Source organism: Typopeltis vanoorti, chromosome 14 (assembly GCF_054136105.1).
Source record: "Typopeltis vanoorti isolate ZY-2024b chromosome 14, IOZ_Tvanoo_1.0, whole genome shotgun sequence".
Taxonomy (NCBI): Eukaryota; Metazoa; Arthropoda; class Arachnida; order Uropygi; family Thelyphonidae; genus Typopeltis; species Typopeltis vanoorti.
The window spans coordinates 44481184-44508734 of NC_143562.1; the positions used below are offsets into that span (position 1 = coordinate 44481184).

The window sequence follows — 27551 nt, forward strand, 5'->3', positions numbered from 1 at the left end:
TGGTGGGGAAAGGACAAGAGGGCATCCTTGGAAGCTGAGAATGAAGGCCGCCAAGAAGGGTATGAGGGCTGGATTTTTCTGTCAGAGGGTAATGCATGATTGGAATGGATTGCCTTTGGATGTTGTGAGTGCAAGCAAAGTGAATGAATTCAAGAATAAGCATGATAGCTGGTGTGTGTGTGTAGTATGTGGCCTCCCTCGATGAGTTTCTGACTCCCTGGAGGTCTCTCTTAATAATAATAATAATAATATTCCAATCTCTGATGTGTTCATATAATTGGAACTGCAGCAATCCCACAACTGATCCAATGTGCAAATGGCAACCAGGTTAGCAACATGAAATCTGTAGACTATTTGTGGTAATCAAATATGGCATTTTCTGTTTGTTTAGTTAGAATTCTGAAGAAATTTGCTAATTTCTCATTGGTTGTAAAGATGACTCCACAGCAATGTTTCCTCTAAGCTGTGTGCATGTGCACACCAGTCAAAAAGAAAGTGCACAGAACTGGTAACTGTGTGCAGAAAATTTCTGCTTTCAAGATTTCTAATTTACAGTCAATAATTTTTGAATGTACTATAAAAAATAAATTTTATGATAAATTTTACTTATTTATTTTATTTAGTAATTTCTCCAATGTCTCTATCCCAATATTACTCTAATCCATGCCAATTTCTTCTTCTCTTCAAGGATTAAGCATTTGCCTGTTCCAGCTTCACTGGACTTTTAATCTTGCAGCTGGTCTTCCTCTCTCTCTCTTTCCATTTGGTCTATATCCATCCATCTCTTTTGATAGCAGATATCTTTCATTCTATATAGATATTCCTTCAATTTTTCTTATATTCCTTGATCTTTTCATTTATATCATAAATGCCGGCAAAGGTTGGTCGATTGGTAGAGCCTCTGCTACTAATGGCTCAGTTAAGTAAGTTTGAGTGCAGTTAGTAGTTGGAAGGGATCCAATCGTTCGATGCTGTTGGCACACTCTCCCTCGATGAGTCTTTGGACTCCCTGGAGGTGTCAAATAATAATAATAATAATAATATCTAGTTATTTTCTGATGTCTTCATTTCTTATATGGTCCAATTTTGTGCAACCTTTAATTGTTCTTAAAAATCCCATTTCTGCAGCTGATATTTTACTTTCATCTTTCTTTTAAACAGTCCATGTTTCTGACCATATAATAGAGAGGGAGTGGCCATTACTTTATAAAATTTTAATTGAGTTTCTCATCTTGTTTTTTTATTCAATATCCCTTTCATTGTTCCACATATTTTCTGAAATTTCTTTATTTTTTCATCTATATCTTTATCTTTTTAGATATGTTATTATGCAGCCTAAATAATTAAACTGTGTCACCAGTTCTATTATTTTATTTTCTATGACTATTTTTGATCTAACATGATCTCCACCTTCAAATAGTATGACTTTTGTTTACTTCTGTGAATTTTTTAAATTATATTGTTGGCTTATTTTGTTTAATTCATGGACGGATATTTTTGAAGGTCATCTTAATTGATAGTTCATCTGATCAACTGATTTAATAAACTGATAGCTTGTTTTATTGTTGTTTTCCATATTTTAATAAACTGATCAATATACATATATATATTGAATAGAGTTGGAGAAAACCTACATCTTTGTGTAACATTTCAATCTCATCTGTTAATTTATTACCTAACTCTACCTGTATTTCTGTATCTTTATATAAACTTTCTATAGACTGTACCAAATGTAATGGATATCCTTGTTTTTTCATTATATTCCATAATTTTTTTCTGTGTATTTTATTGAAAGCTTTCTCCTAACCTATAAATGAGTCTCTAAATTAAATTCTCATCTTTTTTAAATAATTTGTTTTAATGCATAAATATTGTCTATACCAGATCTTCCATGTCTAAAACTATTTTGGCTTTCTCAGAGTAGATCCTTTACAATATTTCAAAGTTTTTATTCAAGATTTTACAGTAAATTTTGTAACTTGTATTTAGTAAACTGATTCCTCTTCAATTTCCACAGTCATCTCTGTCTCCTTTCTTAAATATAGATATAACCTTACCTTATGACCAATCTGAGAGAAACTCACATTTCTTCCAACAGTTATTAATTTTAAGAATCTGTGATGTAAATATTCTCCACCATATTTCCAAAGCTCTGTATTTATGCTATCTAATCAAGTTGATTTTCTATTTTTTGATACCTTTATTGCATCTTTTAGTTCTAATCTAATTGGTTCTATATCGGTACTGATTTCTTCATTATTATTTTCTATTATTATATTTGGGTTATATACCATAAATTCTTATAATTTATCCATTGTTTCTCTTGTATTATGTTGATTTGTGCAGTATTTCTTTCTTGATCATTTAGTTTTCTTAATAATTGAATAACACAATTGCGTTGGTCTGCACAGAAGACAAATAAAGTAAATGGTGTGGATAACAAGTGTTGGTATGTAGGAAATGCAATATTCTGATAGACCATGAGGCTTGCTTAAATATGAATTGAAATTGTTTAAATATGAATAGGGAATATAGTGTCATAACTGACATGGTAGTTGAAGATTACGTGAATGTTCAAAGAGTGTGTGGAAGTGATAGCAAGAAAAAAAAATGTGACTGCAGTAAAGTGGACAATAATTAAATTGAAAAAACAGACTGAAATTAATGATAAAGTGGGCAATAATGATGTGAAAAATAGAGTGCAATTAACAGTGAGGTGGTGAGCAGGGTTTATAATGAACAAGTGTTTGCTGTCAACCATACAAGAGTGAATAACAGTGAAAAAAGGATGTAAGATATGAAAATGAGTTGGTGAAGATGAAGCAGGAGATGAGGTTGATGTGGAGTGAAATGAAGAGAAATGGAGATATGTATGAGAATGAAAAAGATGAAAACAAATGATGTCGATGTGAAAAAGGTAATGAAAGACAGCGAATGAATTGTATGGCAATTTAATTATTAGAGGTGTGGTAAACGAGAAAATGCACAATGTTTGTTTTCTGGGAGGGAAAATTAATAGAATGATTGAGGCATTGGATATGAGGAGTAAGTGAGCAAAAGAGTTGGTAGCGGTAATAGGGCCAAATTACTTGACTAGGAGCAAGGAAAACATAAGATTGAATATCAGGAAGTTGTTGAGAAGGATAAAAGATAACAGTGTGATATATGAGAGGTAGTCGGTATATAGTATGTCAGTGATGAGATGAGGTGGAGAGCAAAGATTGTGAATAATATGTTAGCAGAAATATGTGAAGAGAAAGGAATGCAGTTTGTTAATGTGTTGAATGAGTTTGAAGGAAGAATGAATGAAGAAGAAGTAGGTAGCATGAGTGTAGAGAATGAGAGAACAAGTGTGCAAGACAAACAGGGAAATGGGGAGACTCAGGGTGGAGAGGGGGAAACACAGTGTGAGAAAAGTTGATGCTCCAAAAGGATGTCAATGCATGTGTACACCAAAAGGGAAGGAGAATGACCTGTGATGTAGGGAAAACAGCTGGATTTAAAGAACCTTCTGAGATGAATAAGGAGAAAAAGAAATGGCTCGAGAAAAGTATGGAGAAGTCGCATCTAATAAGTGGTGTCATTGAAACTTGTTATAAATCCAGGAATGAGCTGTTATGTTCATATATGAATGCTAGAAGTATAAGAAACAAGGCAAATGAAATGGTTGCATTAATTGAGTTTGTTCAAACAAGAATTGTTGTGGTTAGATGAGGGTGGTTAGATAGGTAGATATGGTTAAATGAGGATGACATCATGACAGGAATAGAGATGGAAGGGTATGATGTATTTTGTGAAGACAGAAAGGGTAAAAAGGGAGGTGGAATGATGACAGATAAAGAGTTATGTTCATACAAGGTATTGTGTGAGATAGAGATGAGCAGAATGAAATACTGCATTGCATGTTGCTATAGGCCTGGTAGTATGGAGGGTAGTGAACAGAAAATGTATAAGCAAATTAGCCATGCAAATGGGAAAACAGTGATCATTATGTATGATTTTAATTACAATAATATAGACTGGGCTGATGAGAGAGAACTGGAAGTAAAGAAAATGAGTTTCTGAGGGACAACTGCCTCAGGCAGTATGTAACAGAGAGCACATGAGGATTGAGGGTCTTGGATTTGATCATCTCATCAGAGGATGTTATTATAAATGAGGTGTCAACTTTCCCTCCAGGTGGTGAGAAAGACTATGAGGCGATTATCTGGTTGGTGCCAACCTTGTGAGGACTTCTGTGAGGAAAGAGTATGTGTGAAACTACAAGGCTGGTGATTAAGAGAAGCTCAGGAGACAGCTTGCAGCTGTAGCATGGATGTAAGATTACTAAAAGTTCAGTATGAGCACCAGTTAGCTAATGAAGACAAAAACACATCCTAAGGAGATCTGTTGATATGTAGTTAGCAAAAAAAAAAAAAAAGAATGATTATGGTAGGATGGCATTGATTGGAGAAAATGTTATAAGGACAACTGCTACAGAGAATATTATTCAGATATTTAATGAGCAGTTCATAAAAGTCTTTGATTCTTGTGAATGTGACATCATGAAGAGTTGAGAGCAGTAGATGATGAGGAGGAGAAACTGACTGTGGGTTAGGAAGATAGTATATGGGGGAATTAAGTAAACTTGATATTAATAAGGTTGTAGAGCTTGGTGATATAGCAATGCATATATTTTGAAGGAATGTGCCAGGGAGTTGCCATCTGCCTTCACATATTTGTTTAATGTCAGTTTTACATTTGGTCAAGTTCCAAAGGAGTGGAAGAGAGGCAATATTGTACCACTTCACAAAGGAAGTGACAGAAATTAAGCATCAAATTATAGGCCAATCTGTGTGTCAGGTGCTGTTAAAGCGTTGGAAAAGGCTGGTGAGAATCAGAATCCAGGATTGTGTAGAAAACAATGGTATTATCTTTGATGGACAGCACAGATTTTCCTAAAGGGAGGTCATGTTTTAGTAATCTACTTACTTGTTACAATAAGGTGACAGCAGCATTGGACTTGGGAGATGGATAAACAGTAGTATACTTAGACTTTGCAACTTTTGATAGATTACTGCATGATAAGTTGATAGTCAAACTAGAGCGGATGGGGTTGGATATTAGACTAGTGCACTGGATTGGAGACTGGCTGTCTAATAGGTATCAGCAAGTTGCATATGGGGGGGGGGGAATATCCCAGAAGAGGAAAGCCACTAGTGGTGTGCCTCATAGGTCTATTTTAGAGAAAGTGCTTTTTAACCTGTATGTTAATTACATTGGGGAAGATTTGACTGGGGATATACAGTTGTTTGCTGATGATGCAAAGTTGGGACAAACTATGAGGAGTAGATTAAATGTTCTGGTCTTACAAGAAGACTTGAATAGACTGAGTGAATGGGCAGGCATGGAAGAGTGAGGACACCAGTTGAATATTGTGAAATGTAAGGTTTTGAAATTTGGAAAACAAAGACAGGATGTGGAATTTACATCTTGATGGAAATATATTGTTGTAGGTGGAGGAAGTAAGAGATCTTGGGATGATGGTGGATAAGGATCTGAAATTTAGATGACATATTGCCAAAATTGTGACTACAACACAAAGAATTCTGGCAGTGATGAGGAAAACTCTGACTTGTAGAAGTAAGGAGATTCTGCTTCCATTGTATAAAGCTCTGATTATGCTACATATGGACTACTGTGCACAGATTTGGTCATCTGGTTTTCAAAAAGATGAAGAGATGTTGGAGATGGTCCAGAGGGCGATTGACCAAAATAATTTCTAATCTTTGGAATGTTGAATATGAAGAAATGTTGAGATGATGCAATTTGCAGTCTAGTGGATAGGAGGGAGAAGAGTGATATGATAGAGACATACAAGTTGGTAAGGGGTTGTTATTGGATTAACATTGAAGAGATTTTTCCCAAAATGGTGGGAGATTGGGGAAGAACAAGAGGTCACCCCTGCAAGTTGTATAAGGAGGGTGTGAGAAGCAGGTTTTTTTGCATGGATAGTGAATCCAAACATGTGAATGAATGGAATTCATTGCCTGAGAGAATTGTGTCTGCAGAGAATTTGAATGTGTTGAAGGCATGGTATGATGAGCTGTGTGTATGACAAAAAAAGCCTCCTAGATGAGCGTGACTCCATGGGGGTCTTTGTCTCATCTTCCATGAATATCTTCTATTTTATTAATAAATCTGTTCCAAGAATCTTAGTGAGCTTTCTGTGCTATGGTTTTAGCTATTTTTCTTTGGTTTTTGTAAATTTCTTCTGTTTCCTTGTATGTTTTTGAAGGAATGATTTGTATGCCATTTGTTTTTCTTTTATTGCATTTTCTATGTCTGGTTCCAAATTTATAATGTTTTTGTCTTTTATTAATTTATTTTTCTTTCCAAGTACTTCTAGTGTGTTTTATAAATTATCTTTATTAGAGTTTCTTCTTCCATATCTTCATTTAATACATTCCAATTTAATACACTCTAATAAGTTATATTTAGCCTGTGGCACATTGGCTTAGTGATACTGATGTCAACAATTTGCAGAATCATATTTGTTTAGAGTGTCTACTGTCTAGACAGTACAGTCACTTGGACTCATGCAAACTCTAATGGATTTTTGCAGCTTCCTGGATTTCAGCGAATTAATTTAGTGCTCACAATTTTACAGGTTATAGCTAGAAAAAAAAAGGAAACATTAATATGAAAAATATTACATTAGTGCAGACATTGAGTCCAAGTTAGAAATTTGTACACAAAATATTTTTAATGGTCCAACAAAAATTACTGGGAATTACATATGTTTAAAGATCTATTTCTATTTTACTTGCTTTATGCTTTACAGATGTTATGATATGAATATTTTGAAAATTAAGGTACTTTGTTGCAAGTAGTTGCAGAGATTTTTGTTTAGGTCTTTGCATAATCAAATAGACATTAGTTCTCCTATTTGTTCTATTTTTTAATATTCCATACTTCTATTAAGTGAGTTTGGTTATTACTTGTTGACTGAATATGATTTGAATATGTTTGACAGTCATTACGGTTTAAAAAAACAATCTGAGCCAATTTTTCATTCTAAGAATATATTGATAGATTTGATTTGTTTTAATGATAACCTATTGTTCTACCCCTCTAGTCAGGTGCTGAAACATTTCCCCTGCATCAATCTTATAATACCCTTTAAATAACTTAAATGTTTCCATCATATTCCCTGATTTTTGCCTATCAACCAACTTTTGCAACACAAAACCTTCAATCTCTCCTCATAGGAAGCATTTCCAGAGAACTCTCACCATCTTGGCCACTCACTTCTAAGTCCTATTCACTACTTCCTAATCCACAAGAAACACAAATGACCTGAGCACAGTATTCCAGATGGGTACATATCAAGGCTTTATAAAGAGGGATAATACCTTCCTTATTTCTGCTTGTTAGTGTTCTTCAATAGCCAAATAATCTCATAAGCTACCTTGGCAACCTTAATATGCCCAGCTTAACCACTCTCTACTGACTACTTAGCTTCATCATTATCCTGTAGTACAGTTCCATCAATGTGGTATACAGCTTGTAATCTATTTTCCCAAAATTAAAAATTTTGCTGCTGCAGTCTTAGAGCCTCCTTTACGGCAAGTAATTATTGTACTCTCTTCCTACGCCCTTGAGAGCTGATATATTATCATATAATGGATTTACCCGGCTTATGGACATATGATGTATGACAATTTAATTCCTGAAATGGCCGTGTAGTGTTGCCTGTGTGGTGATTTGGTTAGAGTCTACCAAAAGATGGCTCATCATGGGACCCATTTAACTAGTAACACATTTATCATATTATTATTATGATGATTCAGGCATCCATGGTGTCAAAAGACTTATCATGGGAGGCCTATCCTAGAAAACACAAAGTCTATCATACCACTCTTTGAACCCAATGACTGTTCATGCTCTCACCACTCTATCAGGCAATGCATTCCACAGTTCAACCACCCTCCATGCAAAGAAATCACTCCTCACTCTCTTGCTCACAGCTTCCTTTCCAAACTTCCAGGGATGGTCCCTTGTTCTCACTAATTCGCCCTGTTCCACCAAGTGAAAGTACTTCCTGGTGTCAACCCTGTAACTACCTCTCAACAGTTTAAAAGTCTCAATCACATCACTCTCCTTCTATCTACCAAACTCTGCAATCCACATTCCCTCAGCCTGTGCTCAAAACTAACATTGTACAATCTTGAAACCATCTTTGTTATCCACCTCTGTACCCTTTCCACAGTTAATTTATAACCTTCAAATCCAGGGGACTAAATTTGAGAACAATAGTCCAAGTGTGGTCCGATCAGGGCTTTATAAAATGGAATGACAATTCTTTTATCTCTGCAAGTCAGTGTCCTCAGTATTGCAGCAATCCTCTGAGTTATCTTCACCACCTTTGCAATATGTTCCCTGAATTTCAGGTTTCTATTAATCATCACCCCCCCCAGATCCCTTGCCTTCCCTACTTCCTCCAGTACAGCTCCTCCAACAGCGTATGCAGCCTCCCATCAATGTATCCCAAACTTCAAAGACTTTACATTTTGCTGCATTAAGCTGACATTCCCATCTGTCCAGCATATTCAAATCCTCTTGCTGGGCTACAGTAAATTCTCTTGTGGCCCATGTAAAATATCGATTTTACATGGGCCATAAAATACTTATAATTAAAAGTGTATATAACCTACTGTAATGTAATAAATTTTGTAATATAATGTAAGAATAACTGAATGTAGAACCACAAGCAATTGTAACTAAAAAGATCAGACAGGATTAAGCTAGTAAACTGAAGGTCAACAACAACAACAGTCTCAAAGGTCACCAGATTATGTGAATTTTGCCGCCAAAACCTAATGCAAGCATGGGTGACATAAGGGAACCTCCAGTAAATCCAGGAAGTTTTGGAAGGAGGGTCAAGGGATGGCAAATGATATAAAAGATGGAGATTGAGGGGCGAAAGCTCTCTCTCTCTTTTTTTTTGTTCCTGTGGCAGGCTTTTCGAGGAGGGGGACCAGTCAGAGTCCCACGAGCAGTAGTTCTGGAGATCATGGGGGATTCGATGGTAGAAAAGGCCATATTTCAGGGTAACTTTACATTGAATTCTTCGACGAGTGTATCGGTCCATGTGCAGTCACAGCGGATCCAGTTACTGACATCGGCGAAGAAATGCAGTACTGTTACAAGAGAGGAAATCGCCAGATGACTACTGTCAGATAGTGCCCGATCGCAAGTTTAAGAAAGGAACCAGCAGAATTCACCCTTAACCCTTTTGAATTCAGGACTGTACATGAAATAGTGAGCTTGTAAGTAGATTGCTTTATGTTAATAACCTAGATTGTGTGTACAGACGATAGATGTTGATTCTGTTTAACTAATGGCATAATGTGTTGAAGAGGTCAGAAAGCTGAAAGTCAGTTTGAATGTGTATAATAGAATATTGTAATCTTGAATAGTGCTTGTGTAATATATAATGCTTAGAACGTGTATAGTACAATTTTGCCTTTTATTATTTATAATAAAAGGCATGCTAACCACTCGGCTAGCCGAGTGGTTAGCGTGTCCACTCTCCAGTCAAGAGGCTGCGGGTTCAAATCCTGCTGTGGACATGGATGTTTGTGATTGTCTGTGGAAATACTAGTGGTGGTGGTGGTCAGCAGTAGATGCCGTTGGTGTAGTTGTAGTCAGTTGGTGGATTGTGAGTGGTGGAAGCAGAGTTGTAGAGTAGATGCCCTCCCTCGAGACTTTCATTAGACAAATAAAAATAATAATGAGAGTAAGATTATGCATGCTAAAATCCATCCACGTGTCTAATAAGTTGATTGTAAATAATTTCTTTGTCTAATGCTTTAAGTGAATTGTTTTATTGAATGTGTGGAGAATCAGACATGTGATGTCCTTGGACTCCCTGGAGGTGTCAAATAATAATGTGATATGTCCTATTTTCTTTTGTATATAAACTGTCTAAGTTAAAATAAACATGCTTTTGTTAATAGCTTGCCTGATCTTTGTTATCCAATGCACCGTTTTATAAAAACAAATTGAACCTGTGTGACCTAAGTAAAGTAACAGCCACGACTGAGAAATTCGGAGTTGCTTGAGATAAAATTGATTTAAGAGTTATTATATGTGCTTAGCTAAAATATTCTCTTGTATGTAAAGGAAAGATAGAAAATTCTTTTACATGATCCTTAATGGTGCAGTCGTTAACAAAAATAAATTTTTAAGGATTAATACATTTGAATTATAGCAACGTAGATTAAGGATTTTGCTCCAGCCAGAGGCTTTTCCTCAGTTTACGATACTGGCATGTGCGAGAGCATACTTTATGGCATTAAAAGTGGGGGAGTAAGCTAAGTAGATTATGAAAGGACTAAAGTTAAATAATAGTATTATACGTGAGTTAGAGATTAGAGCATATAGGCATTTTATACAAGCTCAAGCAATCACAAAAACACGAAGTAAGCAGAAATCACATCTGCACCATTACTAATAACTTCCTAGCTTCACATCATCTGCAAACAACTGAATATCCCCCCCCCCCCCCCCGCAATCCACTGACAATGTCATTGATATAAAGGTTAAACAATACAGGTCCCAGTACTGAGCCCTGTGGGCCCCCCACTTGTAAACTTCAGCCTCCTTGATAATGCCCCCACCATACACAACTCTCTGATACCTATCAGACAGCTAATCCTGAATCCATTTAACTAATCTGACATCTAAACCCATGTGCTGTAACATAAATACCAGCTTATCATGTGGTATCCTGTCAAATGCTTTTGCAAAATCCAAAAAAATGGCAGAATATGCCTTTCCCTCATCAACTGCTCTTGTCACATTATTATAAAAGGCAATCATATTACTAAAGCAAGAGCACCCCTTAACATATCCATATTGACTCTCACAGATAACATTATCCTCATCTGCCCAATGCTGTATATAGTCCCTCACTAATTTCTCCAAGATCTTAGCAACTACTAATGAAACACAAACTGGTCTATAATTTGACACTTCCAATCTGCTACTGCCCTTATGAAATGGCACTATCTTACCCTCCTTCCACTCCTTGGGTACCTTTCCCACGACCAGACTTTCATTGAAAAGCCAGGTCAACAGAGCTGTCAGTTCTTTAGCACATTCTCTCAAAACCATATTGAACTCATTTTCACTCCATGCATTCACAACACATTATAGCAAGATGTTTCTTGGTTTCAAGATTCCTCTCTTCGGAATCACTGACTGTCAAAGACTTAAAGTGGAAATTGTCCCAGAGTACTACTACAAGCAACTTTGGCTCTTCAGGTACAGACACTGCCAACATCCAGGACAGCAACACCTGGTATAACCTCTTATTTAACATTCTAAGTACTGATCTCCCAGACTTAGAGACCAACAACAACATCATTCTGTTCAGTCATCTAAAAAAACATTGTGGCTACCCATCGAGAAAGGACTAGCATGGATGTTAGCATATGATAACCTTCCAGTGAATCTTAACATCTGGTGGTTCCACATTCTCTGAATTCTGACTGAGTTGGACACAGTGAAGCACACATTATGAGTGTCCGATACTATAGCTCCCACTACTAGTGAACAACACACAGAAGTTACTGATTTACATCATGGGTTCAAGTGTTATATTTGGAATGTTAGGAAGAAGCATGCAAACAACACCAATCCATCTAGCTAGACAAACATTTCTCAGTGATGGATATCCTTTTTTTTTTGGAGATGGTTGCAAGACATCATTTAAATGAATTCAGGTAGCAAGCCACTGAAAGACTAGAGGCCAGCCAAAGTCAGGCAAAGGTAGCCAGATGATTGCATGTAAGTTATTCTGTGGTTCACAGACTGTGGAACCAATTCCAACAGTCACAAACAGTATCCCTGAAATACAGTGAAGGAAAGCCATGGGCTATAACCACAGCTGGTGACCAATACCTCTGATTATTTGCTTGCCAAAACAGGAGTGCTACCCCAAATCAGCTATGATCTGACCTCGCATCAGCTGCTACAGGAACATTGGTGTCTGCTTACACTGTGCACAGAAGGCTTCACAAAGGTAAGCTATATGCTAGGCAACCAGATATTAGTGTGCTCCTATCTCCACACTACAGAATGTTCACTTTCATATTTTATATACTCCTTGAGAGAAGATATCAGGAATTTGATCATGATGACTCTTCTCAAAAAGAATCATCATGAGGTAACAAAAATACAATTTAACAGTATTCATAAGTTAAACATTTTTGCAAATAATGCAAAATCTGGAATTAAAGAAAATAAAAATATGTTTGTGTGGGTGGGGGGGGAGATCTAGTAATTTCAGTTTCTTTTGTGCTGTCCTATCAAGTTGCACTCTTAGTAAATTACTCCCTCCACTCAGAGTTGTTTAAAATAAAAAGGAAACACCTGAAAGTGAAATACATATCCAACTTGTGCACAGATTTGTATCCTAGGAGATCACATCTTATACACCTTATCTATTGAACTAACCCAATAATTCATTAAACCTATTAAGAGATTGAGTCTTTAATACACATAATAACTAAATGAAAATATGCACAACTTCTTTTAAATCACATACTTTAACAGTCATTATCCTTTATGGACAAAACTTCTGGAACTTTAATCTCTTGGTTCCTATAAAACTTTCATTTCACACAGACCAACGAAAAAAAAAAAAAAATAAATAAATAAATAATATTAAAAAAAGCTCTCTATATGACAGCAATATAAGTTAAACTCTTCTTGCATCTCAAATCATGGACCACTGGAAAAAACATATCTGGTCTTCATTCAATACACTCCAGTAACTTGATTCACTTTCCATATGAAAGTAACAGCAACTCCACTGAATAAACTACCACAACTATATCAACAGTTTCAATAACTTTTAAGATTGAGAATTCTAAATAAAACTTTATTCAGCCCATCCCTATATGAACTGTTAGGCAATAAAGTCCAGTTCAGCTTTACCTGAATTAAATCTTATTTGGATTAATAACCACTAAAACTTCAATTATCTCTTTATAAAAGGATATCCTCTCTCAGTTTTCCAATTCTAAAGCTCCTTCTAATTTCTGTTCAGTCTTCATATATTGAAGACATGGAGACTCACCAATTTTCCTCCTGCTGTGTGTTATTTTCTCTACTTCCAAACAGATGTTCAATACGGTTTTCACTTCTGCACATGCTCCAAAATATATTAGAGACTCTTATGCTCAAGTCCATTATTGTATGTCATTACTGCTTTCAGTGCTCTGCTTGAAAAAATGATAAAGTTAGTTTCGTAGTAATTAAGTTACTTTAATTGTAATTTCGTTATGACACAAGCAGAATTTCTAACAGTTCATTTCACAATCTTCTCAGCATTTAGGTAAGTTCACTTAATCACTTCAAATAATATAGCAGTCACTTTCAGTTCCATTGTAACTAACAAGAGAAGGGAATATATTATATTATAATTTATTTTAATTATATTATAATAGTATTAAATTTCAGAGCCTCCATAGCTCAGTCAGTATAGACAAAGCCCTTTGGTCAGAAAGACCTGGGTTTGATTACTGTCAGTGACGTGAGGAACCTTTATCTGGTGTCTCTTTCAACTAAAGGCAAGTTAGCTGTTCTTATACAAAGGTAGAGGGGTTTTTTCACCCCCCCAGAACAAGCAAACCGGCCCATGAACACACGTATCTACAGTCATAGGACACATCGAGAGGCATAGGGCTATTTCCTTGATGTGGTAGCAGTTAAATGTAGAAATTTCCTTGATTGGTAACATTTAACTGGTAATTTGATTGGTAACATTCAATTGGTAACATACCATTTCCTTGATATGGTAGCAGTTAAATGTAGAAAAATCCTCTACACCGCAAGGTAAAAAGAGGAGCGAAGGAATAGGATTATATTTCAGCTATTTAGGCACAGTGAAGATGGCAAGTTAAATATGGAAATAGACAACAGACTAAGCAAAGCTAGTATGGTGGGGAGCCAGATGAACAAATTTATATGAAATAAGAGAAAAATTAGCCAAAACAGTAAACTAGCAGTATATAAGACAGTTTTCAAACCAGTTTTAAGTTATGGATCTGAGAGCTGGATTAGAAATAAAGCACTTGTTCAAAGATTAGAGACCACAGATATGAAAGTTCTTAGAATAATTAGGGACCTGAACTGATTGCATCAATGGCAGAATCATATTAAAAATGAAGACATTACAAAGGAACTCGATATTGTTTACATTCAAGAGTGTGTGTGTATGTGAGAGAGAGAGAGAGCAGGGCTAATCTAAGGTTGGATGGTCACTTAAAAAGAATGGGAGAGGAAAGGTTAGCGAAATATGTGTGATGCTAAGATGGCAGAAAAAAAGGAAGAAAGACCAAAGTCTAGGTGGGCATTCAGTCAGAAGTGGCTTAAAAGAAAGAAATGTTAGATATGACAATATTGGGGTGCTGACAAATAATAGACTAATTAGAAAATTGTTGATAGGAGATTAGTAATCATACACTAAGCATGCAATGTGTTGTCATAGTAGTCACCCCTTAAGCTCAGAAAAATATGAGATTGGTGAGAAGTACGATAGGATAGGTTGATAGCAGCAGTATTCTCTGTGGTTATCAGCATGGGTTTGTTAAAGGAGATTGTATTTTACTAATCTATGTACTATAACAAGGTGACAAACACCTTGGACAGTGGAGATGCAATATACAGTGGTGTACTTCAATTTTGCAAAAGCTTTTGATAGACTTCTTGTAGAAAGGCTTATATGTTGGTTAAACATGATAATTAATACTTAAGGAATTGACAGCATACACAAGAAATATAAATTAAATCAACTTTAATATATACGTTCCGATATTTCGACAATGTTACGTTGCCATCTTCATGGGAACTTAACAGAAAGACACGTGCACGCAAGCACTACATAACAGCAAATGAGAAACGAAGCGAGAAAGCTACCGTTTTCCTAAAGTCCTGATGGTGCCCCCCCCCCCCCCCCGGTGGGCTATATTAGGTGTTCTTGGACTTTGGGGCTGAAGCTCTTCTGATGTATGTTTCCCAAATTTGGGGCAATCTCATGCATCCAAATTTGTTGAGGTTTGGCATGTTCCTAAGGGCTGAGGCTGATTCCATGAATAGTCTTTCATATTTGAACTTGTTGCAGTGTATTACTGTGGCTTTCTTCCACCTTATTCTGTGGCGAGTAGCCAGAGCATGGTCTGCAAGCCCAGAGTGGCTGTCCCGGTGAAATCGGATGTAGTCCTTGTGTTCTGAGATTTTGATATTTACTGTCCTGCCTGTTTGTGGCCAAAGTAGGACAATTTATAGCTGCAAGGGACCTGGTATACACCAGGTAGGTCAAGGGGAAGTGGTTGGTCTTTAGTGGAGTGGATAAGGGATGCCAATTTTCTATATGGTCTGTGACAAGTGGTCAAGTCATGTTTATTTAGGATTTTGTTGATTTTTTCCGAGGTGCCTCGGATGTAAGGAATGGTGATGGATTTAGAGTAATCTTTTTTTTGTGAAGGGGGGTGGGTTGTGGATATCTGGTATTAGTATTTTTGGGGGGAGGGGAGGGAGGGGGGTTAGCCATTGGCTGAGAGAGTGTTAAGGATGTGATTTAGTACAGTGGTTAGGGCTTGATCATTTGAACAGATTAGTTTAGCCCTGTTGAATTGTGTCTTAATAACTCCATATTGTTGTGAGGGGGGGGGGGGCAGGAATTGTTGGCGAATGTATCTGCTTGTATGGGTGGGTTTTCTAAAAACTGAGAAAACTAAGTTACCATCAGGTTGGAAGGTGACTAGTGTGTCTAGGAAGGGGAAGCTATTGTTTTCCTATTTTTCCAGGGTGAACTTGATTCTAGGGTGTTGGTTGTTTAAGTGTGTTAGGAAGGAGAGGAGTGTATCCGGGCCATGTGGCCAAATAGTGAACACATCATCAACATAGTAAAGCCATATAATAGGTTTTTGTGGGGCAGAGTTTAAGGCTTTCTATTCAAAAGTCTCCATAAAGAAGTTGGCCAAGGGTGGGGAAAGTGGTGAACCCATGGCTGTCCCCTCCATCTGTTTGTAGAATTTTTCCTGCCAAACGAAATAGCCTGAGTTCATTGTGAACTGAAATAGGGCTGAGATATCGGGAGGAAATTTAGCTTGTATTAGCTCTAAGGTTTCTTTGAGGGGAACATTTGTGAATAAGGAGGAGACGTCAAAACTGACCATTATGTCATTATGTTGGAGTGTAAGGTTTTCTATACTGGCTTTGAAATGGACTGAGTTTTTTATGTGTGATGGTGTGTTGACAATATAGTGTGAGAGCACTTTGGCTAAATATTTAGCTAGTTTGTAAGTGAGGGAATCAATGCCAGGATGTAATGGCACATTTTCTTTATGTATTTTTGGGAGCCCATATATACGAGGAGGTCTAGAGTTATATGGTTTTAGTCTGTTAGTAATCTCCACAGGCCAAGAAGTGACCTTCTTAAGGAGCCTATGGAGTTTTCTAATTTATGAATTGGTGGGATTGTATTCAATGGGGAGGTAAGTAGCTCGATCTAATAGTAAAGCCTTAAGCTTACCTGTGTAGTGTATGATTGAGTACCACAGTGGCGTTCCCCTTATCCGCTTTCATGATAACTATTTCTTTGTTTTTCTTCATTTCCTATAGAGACTTGTATTCACTAATGGATATATTGGATTTTGGTGGTTTTGCTTTTGTGAGAACACTTTTTCTGTGAGAACAATTACTATCAGACTAAAACCATATAACTCTAGATCCTCCTGTATATATGGGCTCCCGAAAATACATAAAGAAAATGTGCCATTATGTCAAATAGTGGATGGCATTGATTCCCCCACTTACAAACTAGCTAAATATTTAGCCAAAGCGCTCTCACACTATACTGGCAACACACCATCACACATAAAAAACTCAGTCCACTTCAAAGACAGTACAGAAAACCTTACACTCCAACATAATGACATAATGGTCAGTTTTGACATCTCCTCCTTATTCACAAATATCCCCCTCAAAGAAACCTTAGAGCTAATACAACCTAAATTTCCTCCCGATATCTTAGCCCTATTTCAGTTCACAATGAACTCAGGCTATTTCATTTGGCAGGAAAAATTCTACAAACGGATAGAGGGGACAGCCATGGGTTCAACACTTTCCCCACCCTTGGCCAACTTCTTTATGGAGACTTTTGAAGAGAAAGCCTTAAACTCTGCCCCACAAAAACCTACCATATGGCTTCGCTACATTGATGATGTGTTCGCTATTTGGCCACATGGCCCAGATACACTCCTCTCCTTCCTAACACACTTAAACAACCAACACCCTAGAATCAAGTTCACCCTGGAAAAATAGGAAAACAATAGCTTCCCCTTCCTAGACACACTAGTCACCTGCCAACCTGATGATACTGTGGTTTTCTCAGTTTTTAGAAAACCCATCCATATAGGCAGATACATTCACCAACAATTCCCCCCCCCACACACACACACAACAATACGGAGTTATTAAGACACTATTCAACAGGGCTAAACTAATTTGTTCAAATGACCAAGCCCTAACCACTGAACTAAATCACATCCTTAACACTTTCTCAGCCAATGGCTATTCCCCCCCCCTAAAAAATCCAAAAAATACTAAAAACAGATATCCACAACCCACCTCCCCCACTTCACAAAAAAAGATTACTCTAAATCCATCACCATTCCCTACATCCGAGGCACCTCTGAAAAAATCAAAAAAATCCTAAAAAAACATGACTTGACCACTTGTTACAGACCATATAGAAAATTGACATCCCTTATCCGCTCCACTAAAGACCAACCACTTCCCCTTGACCTACCTGGTGTATACTAGGTCCCTTACAGCAGTAAATTGTCCTACTTTGGCCACAAACAGGCAGGACAGCAAATATCAAAATTTCAGAACACAAGGACTACATCCGATTTCACCAGGACAGCCACTCTGGGCTTGCAGACCATGCTCTGGCTACTCGCCACAGTAATACACTGCAGCAAGTTCAAATATGAAAGACTATTCATGGAATCAGCCTCAGCCCTTAGGAACATGCCAAACCTCAACAAATTTGGATGCATGAGACTGCCCCAAATTTGGGAAACATTTATCAGAAGAACTTCAGCCCAAAGGCCAAGAACACCTAATATAGCCCGGCAGGGGGCACCATCAGGACTTTAGGAAAACGGTAGCTTCCTCGCTTCGTTTCTCATTTGCTGTTATGCAGTACTTGCGTGCATGTGTCTTTATCTTAAGTTCCCATGAAGATGGCAACGTGACGTTGCCAAAATATCGGAAAGTGTATATTAAAGTTGATTTAATTTATATTTCTAGTGTACGCTGTTAATTCGTTAAGTATTGATTATCGCTTTTGATAGACTACTACACGACAAGCTGTTAAATAAATTGAAACAGATGGGGACTGGATAACAAACTTCTGAGTTGGATCAGTGATAAGCTGTCAGATAGGTATCAGAAAGTTGTATATGGGGATGCAGTATCTCAAAAGAAGAAGATCACTAGCGGTGTAGTGTAGCAGTCAGTTTTGGGACCATTTTTGTTCAATTTGTATGTTAATGATATTGGGATGGGTTTATCTGGTGATCTGTAGCTGATGCAAAATTGGGGAGAGCAATGCAGAGTCAAGCAGATGTTATGGCCTTACAGAAGGACTTGAATAGATTGCATGAATGAAAAGGTAAGTGGAACTATCAGTTTAATGCTACAAAATATATACTTGGTGGGGAAGCTTGAAATGAAGTAGAAGAGATGAGAGATCTGGGAGTGGTGATGGTGGTTGTGGTGGACAAGGACCTGAAATTCAGGAGCCACATTGCACAAGTTGTGAAGACATCACATCAATAATGACAATGATGCAGAGGAATCTGACACGAAGGAATAAAGAGGTTATGATGTCATTGTATAAGGCCTTTATCAGGTATCATATGGATTATTGTGCACATATATGGCTGACGGGTTTTCATAGTGAACGGGATATATTGGAAAGGGTCTAGAGAATATTCACAAAGGTGGTCAGTGGTCTTTGGAATGTGGAATACAAGGACAGATTAAGAGAATGTTAATTGCAAAGCCTAGTGAATAGGAGGAAGAGGGGGGGGATATGATTGAGACATGTAAGATAGTCAGGGGTTGTTATCAGGTTCACATGGAAGATATTTTTCATAGAATGGGAGAGGCAGGGGGGGGAATAGAACAAGAGACCATTGCTGGAAACTACATAAGGCAGGTGTGAACAGAGGTGAGGAGCAGGTTCTGTGTGCATGGAGAGTGGTTCATGAGTGGAATGCATTGCCTGAGTGTGTTGTGAATGTAGACATATTGAATCAGTTTAAAGCACAGTTGGATGAGCATTGTGTGCAACAGTGTGTATCTTTCATGATGAGTCTCTGACTCCATGGAGGTCAGATGTTAATGATAATAATAATCTTCTTCTTCTTCTTGGCTTCCCATATTAGGCAACTCCTTGCCTGTAATGTTTTCAAGGGTTTAAAAAGTCTTCTGCCCATCTCCTTTTGGGTCTTTCTCTTGATCGGTGTCCCTTTGGTTTATATTTCCAAGCAATATTTGGCCATCTGTCTTCATTCATTCTTTCTATGTGGTTTTTCCAGTTCTTTCTATAGTTTGTGATGTCTTCTGTTATGGTAATTATCCATAATTAACATTTTTTCATTTCTTATCTTGTCTATTCTTTTATAGCCTGCAAGCATTCTTAGGAACTTAATTTCTGCAGCCTCCACTTGTCTTTTATCTGGTTTTTCACAAGTCCATGTTTCACTGCCATATATCGGTTTGGCTATTATTTTATATAGTTTTATTTCAGTTGTTCTAGACATCTGTTCTAGACATCTGCTAGGAATTTTTACTTTTCATATGCAATGTCGATTTCTCCAATGGGGCTTATGTAATTTTCTAGATATTTAAATTTGTTCGCATGTTCTATTACTTTGTTGTGGATGACTAGTTTGCATCTTTTAATTTCTTTACCTTGAAATGCTATTGATTTCATTTTATTTATTGAGATTTTCATGTCATACTGTTCTGTTGTTTTGTTCAATACGTGTAGATGTTTCTGTAATTGGTCTTCATTTTCAGCAAAAATAACTTGATTGTCAGCATACAAAAGGCTGGTTAATTCTTTATTTCCTATTTTAACTCCTATGATTTTGTTTTTCCTCCATTCTCTTGAAATTTTTTCCATTTTCTATTGGTTTTAATTTTTTTGGTTGTTTCATTATTAATTTTAATATAGCTTTCTTCCATTATATTTGCTATTGATTTGTGGTTTGAGGTGGAGCTTTCAATTCATACAGTATATTGATTAATTTTGTTCTGCTGATTTGATCATATGCTTTCTCATAATCTAGGAAGACCATATATGTTGGCTGGTTAAATTCTATTCTTTTTTCTATAATTTGTTTGAGTGTAAATGTGGGATCTTCCTTTCCTAAAGCAGCATTGTTCTTCTCCAATAATTTCCTCGGCACATGGTGTTAATTTACTTTTAATTATATCTAGATATATTTTATAGCATGTATTTAATAAGGATATTCCTCTGTAGTTTCTGCAATCCTTTCTATTTCCTTTTTTGAATATGTTTATGACTATTGCTATCTTCCATTCTTGTGGGATGTTTCCTTCTTCCCATATTCTGTTTAGAAATTTGGTTGATCATAATTGAAATAGTTTTGAATATATTCCATCTTTCTCCTGTAGCTTTTCTATTTTTTAGTTTTTCCAGTATTTTCTTTAGATCATTTACTTGTTTTCACTTGACTTATTACTTGTTTTATTTCAATTTGATTATTGTTTAGAAGCTGGGTGTAGTGATTGGTCCATTCTTTTGTGGAGGGACCTTCTAATTGTAGATTATCCTTTGTTTCTTGAGTCATTTTTTTAAATGATTTTATAGCACTTTAGTTGAGGTCCATTTATGTCATGGTCTAATCTTCATAGAAATTTTTCCCACTCTTATCTTCTGATTTTCCTGATTTCTCTTCTTGTTTATCTCTGATTCTTTTATATTCTATTTCATTTCCTATGGTTCTGTCGTTTAACCATTTAAGGTAGATTTCTTTTTTCTTTCTTATTAAAGATTCTATTTCTGGGTTCCAGGTTCTTAGTCCTTTCCTTTTTCTTTGCAGTTTTGTTCCTATGGGCTTCATATGCTGCTTGTTTTACTATTTGTTTAATGTTTTGCCATTAATTTTCTACATCTGTATCTTCATTTATTTTCTTTGTATGATTTGTAAGTATTCTTTGATATAGTTATCTGATACTATCTTGCTGTGACAGTTCTATCTTAAATTGCTCCTGCTTTTGTTTTTGTGTTCTTGTATTGTTTCTATTTCTCTGGTTTGGGATCTTAATAGTACTAATTAATAAATAGTGGTCTGAGTCAATATTGCATCCTCTGTATATTCTGCAATTTCTTACCAACTTCTTTAGTTTTGTACCCACTATTATATAGTCAATGATGCTTTTATATCATCTGGCTTCCCATGTATATTTATGTTTAAAGAAGCTGTTTGGTGATTTTCAAACTATTATAGGCCACAAATTCCCTGAGTTCTCTTCCATTGTTATTTATGGTGTTTTCTCCTTGATTACCTATTAAATCTTTAAATGTATCTGATCCAATTCTAGCATTGAAATCGCCTACGATGACAAAGTAATCTTATTTATTTGTGTTCTGAATTATGTTTTGGAGGTTTTTATAGAATTCTTCTGTTTCAGATTTTTTTCCCTTCTTTGGGTGCATATAATCCTATGATTGTAATAAATTTCTTATTTAAGTCTAGCCATTATTATTCTTTCAGAGATTCAATTATATGATTCAATTTTGTCTTTCCATTTATTGCTGATCACGATGGCTATACCTGCAGCTGCTCGTTTTTCATTGGGTACTCCACAGTGTATTAAACTGTAGTCCTGAAGTTCTGTAGAGCCTTTTGATTTTTTCTTTGTTTCTGAAATTACTGCCATTTCTATTTTCATTTCTGTTAAAGCTTTTTTTGTATTTCTTTGATCTTGTGATTGATGCCTCTTATGTTTACTGTTCCAATCCATATCCATTTCATAGTCCTTTTTTTCCACTTCCATTTCATTATCCATTTAGGCTGTCCAGTTTTTATTCCCTTGAAATTTCTGAGTAAAAGAATTTGTCAGCTGGGCTGGTTACCAACCATCTGCAGTCTAGTCTGGTGATGAGGCTGCCATCTTAGGGCCTCCAGACATGCCCGCTTTGGTCAGGGACTGCTTATTGGGTATTCGCAGCTAACCACCATTTCTGATGGCCATTCCCCTATCTGCCACCTGGAGATCTGCTTAGTCGCAGTAGCTCTGCTCCAATAGTCATAATAATAATAATAATATCAAAGAGGGGTTTATTAAGGAGATGAGTCCAAGAAAAGGCAAATAACTAGTGATATACCTCAGTTATCAGTACGTGATCCTCTGTTGTTTAATCTGGATATTAATGATATATGAAATAATTGACAGATGCAAAACTGGGAAAAGCCATAGTCAATGAAGGTGATGTAGAGATCTTGCAAATGACTTAAATAAGCTGGTAGTATGAGCAAAGGTAAATGGTTGCCAGTTTAATGTGGACAAGTATAAAGTGATGCACTTTGGGAGGCTGAGATCACATGTAGTATGCTATATTGATGGAAATGAACTACAAGAAGTTAAGTAGTCCAGGGACTTGGGGATGATTGTGGACAGGAAATTGAAGTTTAGAAAGCATGTTGCAAAAGTGGCCAAAACAGCACATCAAATTACATGGTTGTTGAAGAATACACTAGCAAGGAGGGAATGAGAAGTTTTTGTTCTCCTATATAAGGCATTAATAAGGCCACATCTGGACTACTGCACACAGATCTGGTTGACCGGATTCCTAAGTGATGAAGAGTGGTGGAGAGGATTCAGAGCCAAGTGACAGACTGTGGCAGATCTGTGGAATGCTTCCTATGAGAATAGATTGAATGTCTGTGGGCTCCAAGAACTAGCTGATATGCATAAGAGAGGACATATGACCGAAACATATAAATTATTAAAGGGTTTTTATAGGATTGACACTAATGACTTATGTTGGTACAGTGCAGGAAGGAAGGAAGAAAACAAGGATTCACCTACAGAAATTGTGGTTAACAAGGGTGTTAAAGGACTAGATTTTTTGCTTGGAGAGTGGTGAATGGGTGGAATGTGTTGCCCGAGATGAATGCGCGTGCTTCTTCTGTGAGTGAGTTTAAAGTGATGTATGATAGGTGAATGACTACTGTGTCAACATAAGGTCTTCCACAATGAGTCTATGCCTATATAACAATAATTAATACTATAATATAATATATAAATAATAAACATAAGATATAATTATTTTTATGCAGGGGTTCCTGAGACCTGAAAATTATGCAATTATTAATATTACAATTAAGTTGTAACATGAAATAAATTTTATATTTAAGCACCAAAAATACTCAAAATGTCTTGCTTGTAACATGGAAAAGAAACTTTAGCTAACTACTTTTATCTAACTGAATTTTAATCCAGATATTAAACGGATGTAGTTTTTTATACGTCAGTAGAAATGAAACTTACCTTGAGTGCTTGTGGAGCCAAACAACTGGTGTTGGTATTTTCCAACAAACTGGTGGCTTCCTCTGAAGAACACATCCAGTGAGAGGACTGCCGACCATAGTGTGCCAAATAAATGCTTATCACAGTATTTGGCCAACATTCAATTCTTAAGTCTTCCCCATCACAAGCATGAACTTGAAAAGTCCGAAGTGTACCTGATAATAGAGCTAAGAAACAATGTAAAATCAGGTGAAGAACTGAAAATAAGATACACCTAGGTATATTTTGCCAGTTTTCCCCTATCTAGAAATAACTGTCAACTTGACGTGGATATGTGCACATTAAAATCATTGAAAATTTTGGGATTCAATGAATATAAATGAAAAAAGAACAGGAAGAAATAAATCAGTAAATTTAGAAGACTACTAATGAAAAATACTGAACAGTATAATCCATTGCTGTGGGATGGACATGATTCTGAAAACAAGGTTATACTACAGCAAAGACAAGTCATCAATAGGGTAAAGATTTCTTCAATTTCTTAATGTTTTCTCTCTCTCCTTTCTGACTAGTAAAGTAAAGGTTTCTTTGATTTCTTAGTGTTTTTTTTTCTCCTTTCTTCATAAGTTTGAAATTGACACCATGTTATTTCCTTCACATGCCCCCTTCTCTTTCCTTTGAAGGAGAAGAGGGCATATGACTGTGTACATCAAAAAATGACATCATTTTCAATGGCGTTGAGCACAAAGGCAAAGACACAGTGCACCATACTTGATGGTTCACACAGTGATGCATCATTTGTGTTTCTGTGTTCAGTATTTTTCATCTCTCTCTCTCTCTCCATATCCATTTATAACCATTTATCAGTCCCAACTCTCTTGCTCTCTCTCTCCTCCCTACTTTTTTTACTATATTTTTTAAGTGATCCCCACTCATGAAGGACTGTAGGCTTATATGTAAAGACCATGAGTTGACTAAGGATTTTTTTCAAAGTTTTTTATTCATTTTATAATTTTTTGTATATTTTTTATTAGTTTGTATATAGTCCAGAAATTTTGCTCTAGAGATCAAACATGGAACTTTTGCAAGCCACTTGAAGCTTCCAATAAGCAGGGCAGTGGTCTCACTCCAGGCAATGAAATCCATCTCCTAGCGAAAGGCAATCACAAACATCCATATCCATGGTGAATTTGAATCCACATCCTGTTGGTTGAAGAGTGAATATGCTAACCACGTGGCTCTTACCAACTCAGATTTCTTGTTCATGTTCAACTCTCTCCTAACAAAAAGCCTCTTTAGATGATTCAAATTCACAAACTTCCTTCTCCAGAAAGTGCTCTAACAGCATACCATTCATCACCTGTGCTCAGTCTCAGCTTCACTTTGCACAAACAATGAGAACTTGCAAATAAGAGTTGATGGAATATCAGCACCAATGTTAAGAGTGTTCAGCTTAACTGGTTGCTCCTCTGACCAGGCTATATGATTTGTCTCAGAATAGGGAAGATTCCACAGAAGTTGAAAGAATGTATGATAATCTAATTGCACAAGGGTGGTTCAAAGATGTATGTGTCCAAGGCCGTATTCATGGGTGTGCGAACTGTGCAGTGGCACAGGGCCCCGCAAAGCACAAAAAATTGAAAAAAAAAATCAATTAATTTTTTAAATTATTATATAAATTAATATTGTAATTATTATATAAAAAATATTATTATATAGAAAAATATATGTATATAATTTTACAACCAACTATGTAAGCAAAATAAGATCGTAGCACTAGAGTGGTAGTATTTGAAACTACTCTAAGATATATAACAATATCGTACAACATAGTGTTAAATAGGGAAAAGTGCATTTTAAAACAGGTGTTTTTAATAACTTTAAGGAGTTTTTTTGATTTTAGTTTATGATTTTATGAACAAGTAAGTATATACACATACTGTCATGGCAATTTTTTTATGTGACATTACTTGCAAAACATCTTAAAAAATATATTTTGTAAGCTGGTTTTAGATTATCCGACATCAGAATTTTTCTTCAACAGTAGTTTTCAATCTATATTAGATTTATTTATTTTCTAATATTATCTATTTTAGATATATTTTATTTATCAGGTAAGTAATTTTGTTTTAATTTATTAACTTATTTTATAATTAAATCTATCGTATTTAATTCTAGAGTATGACTAGTCATGAGAGAGATTATTATGGAAGAAAATACCAAGTGGGCATGAAAAAAAAAAAACAAGAAAAAGAAGCGGCTGAGGAACGTCAAAGAAATTCACTGTTGAAATTTATTGAAGATCCTAAAAATGAGACACCAGAGGAAGGTGAACTAATTACTATTGATGATCCAGCAACATGGCCAAAAATTTTGAACAACACAACACTAACACAAATTGTACAATGTGGTCCACCATCTCCTCCGACTGAAAATAATTTTCAAGAGGTGTTTTTCCACAGCTCACTATGTTAGGATAATTGCAAACAGAGAGAAGCAACACAGAAGATGGCTTGTATATTCAAACTCTTGCAACTCTATTTTTTGTTTTTGTTGCAAATTATTTTCTTCTGATGATAATTTTTTTTATCTAATAATGGCTTTTCTGACTGGTGACATGTAAGTGAAAGATTAAAGTTGCATGAACGAAATCCAGTGCATATGAAATACATGTATTCATGGAATACATGTATTTAAATGTATTATACATTAAATATACATGGAATACATGTATATTTATTATGGAATAGAATGTAATTTAAAAAATCACAATACAATTGATCAGGCAAATCAAAATGTCATAAAATTTGAAGCAGAATGCTTAAGAAATGTTTTAAGACGAATAGTAGCAGCAATTCTTTATTTATCCGAACATAATTTAGCTTTTTAGAGGTGATTTTGATACTTTGTACACAGCCCATAATGGTAATTTTTTTGGAATCATAGAATTAATTGCAGAATTTGATCCACTTTTAAAAGATCATTTAATGCGATGTTCGGAAAAAAAAATTATAGGTAAGAAACAAAATTCGTATCTATTGTGCAAAATTAATTAATTGTTGATATGGGAACCAAAATTCAACAAAATGTTGTAAATATGATACGACAGGCAAAGTACTATTCAATAATTCGCAATTGTACTCCTGATGTTAGTCATCAAGAGCAAATTTCAGTAATTTTTAGATTTTTACATATATTTGAAGCAGATATTGAAATTCGTGAACACTTTTTGATGTTTTTAACAACCAATGACACTACTGGTAAAAGGTATATATGAAAATATAAAATCACTTTTGAATAAATTAAATCTTAAATTGTCAGATTATAGAGGGCAAGGGTATGATAATGGAACGAATATGAAAGGAGTATATAAGAGAGTCCGTGCTTACATTTTAAATGAAAACGAAAAGGCATTTTATACTCCTTGTGCCTGTCATAATTTAAATTTGATTTTAGGGGATGCCGCAAAATCATCAATTATAGCAAGAAATTATTTTAATGTTATACAAAAAATATATACATTATTTGCTGCCTCAACTTCACATTGAGACATATTAAAGAAATTTGTTAAACAATTAACTCCAAAACCGTTACGTGATACAAGATGGGAATGTAGAATAGAATCAGTAAGAGCTGTACGTTTTCAAATTCAATTCCGGAATTTTTAAATGCACTAAAAGAATTATTTAAAACTGCATCAGATAATACTATCAAAGTAGAAGTGGTTTTAATATATGAACAAATAGATTCATTTGAGTTTATACTAAGCCTTGTAACTTGGTATGAGCTTTTGTCAAAAGTTAATTTAGTAAGTAAAGTATTACAAAATGCAAAAATTCCCATAGACGTAGCAACTAAGCATATTAAAGAGTTAGTGCAGTACTTTGAAGAGCAGAGAATATCAGGATTTGATAGCT

The 27551-nt window shown here is 35.7% G+C and overlaps 1 protein-coding gene across 1 annotated transcript in view; it reads right to left on the bottom strand.

Annotated features, from left to right (window-relative positions):
* Positions 1–27551, bottom strand: part of LOC150099414 (uncharacterized) — a 215796-nt gene that overhangs the window by 131195 nt on the left and 57050 nt on the right. Inside the window, exon 2 of the mRNA XM_090404343.1 lies at positions 23656–23861. Coding sequence (XP_090260469.1) covers positions 23656–23861 — 206 coding nt within the window. The remainder of the gene's footprint in view (positions 1–23655; positions 23862–27551) is intronic.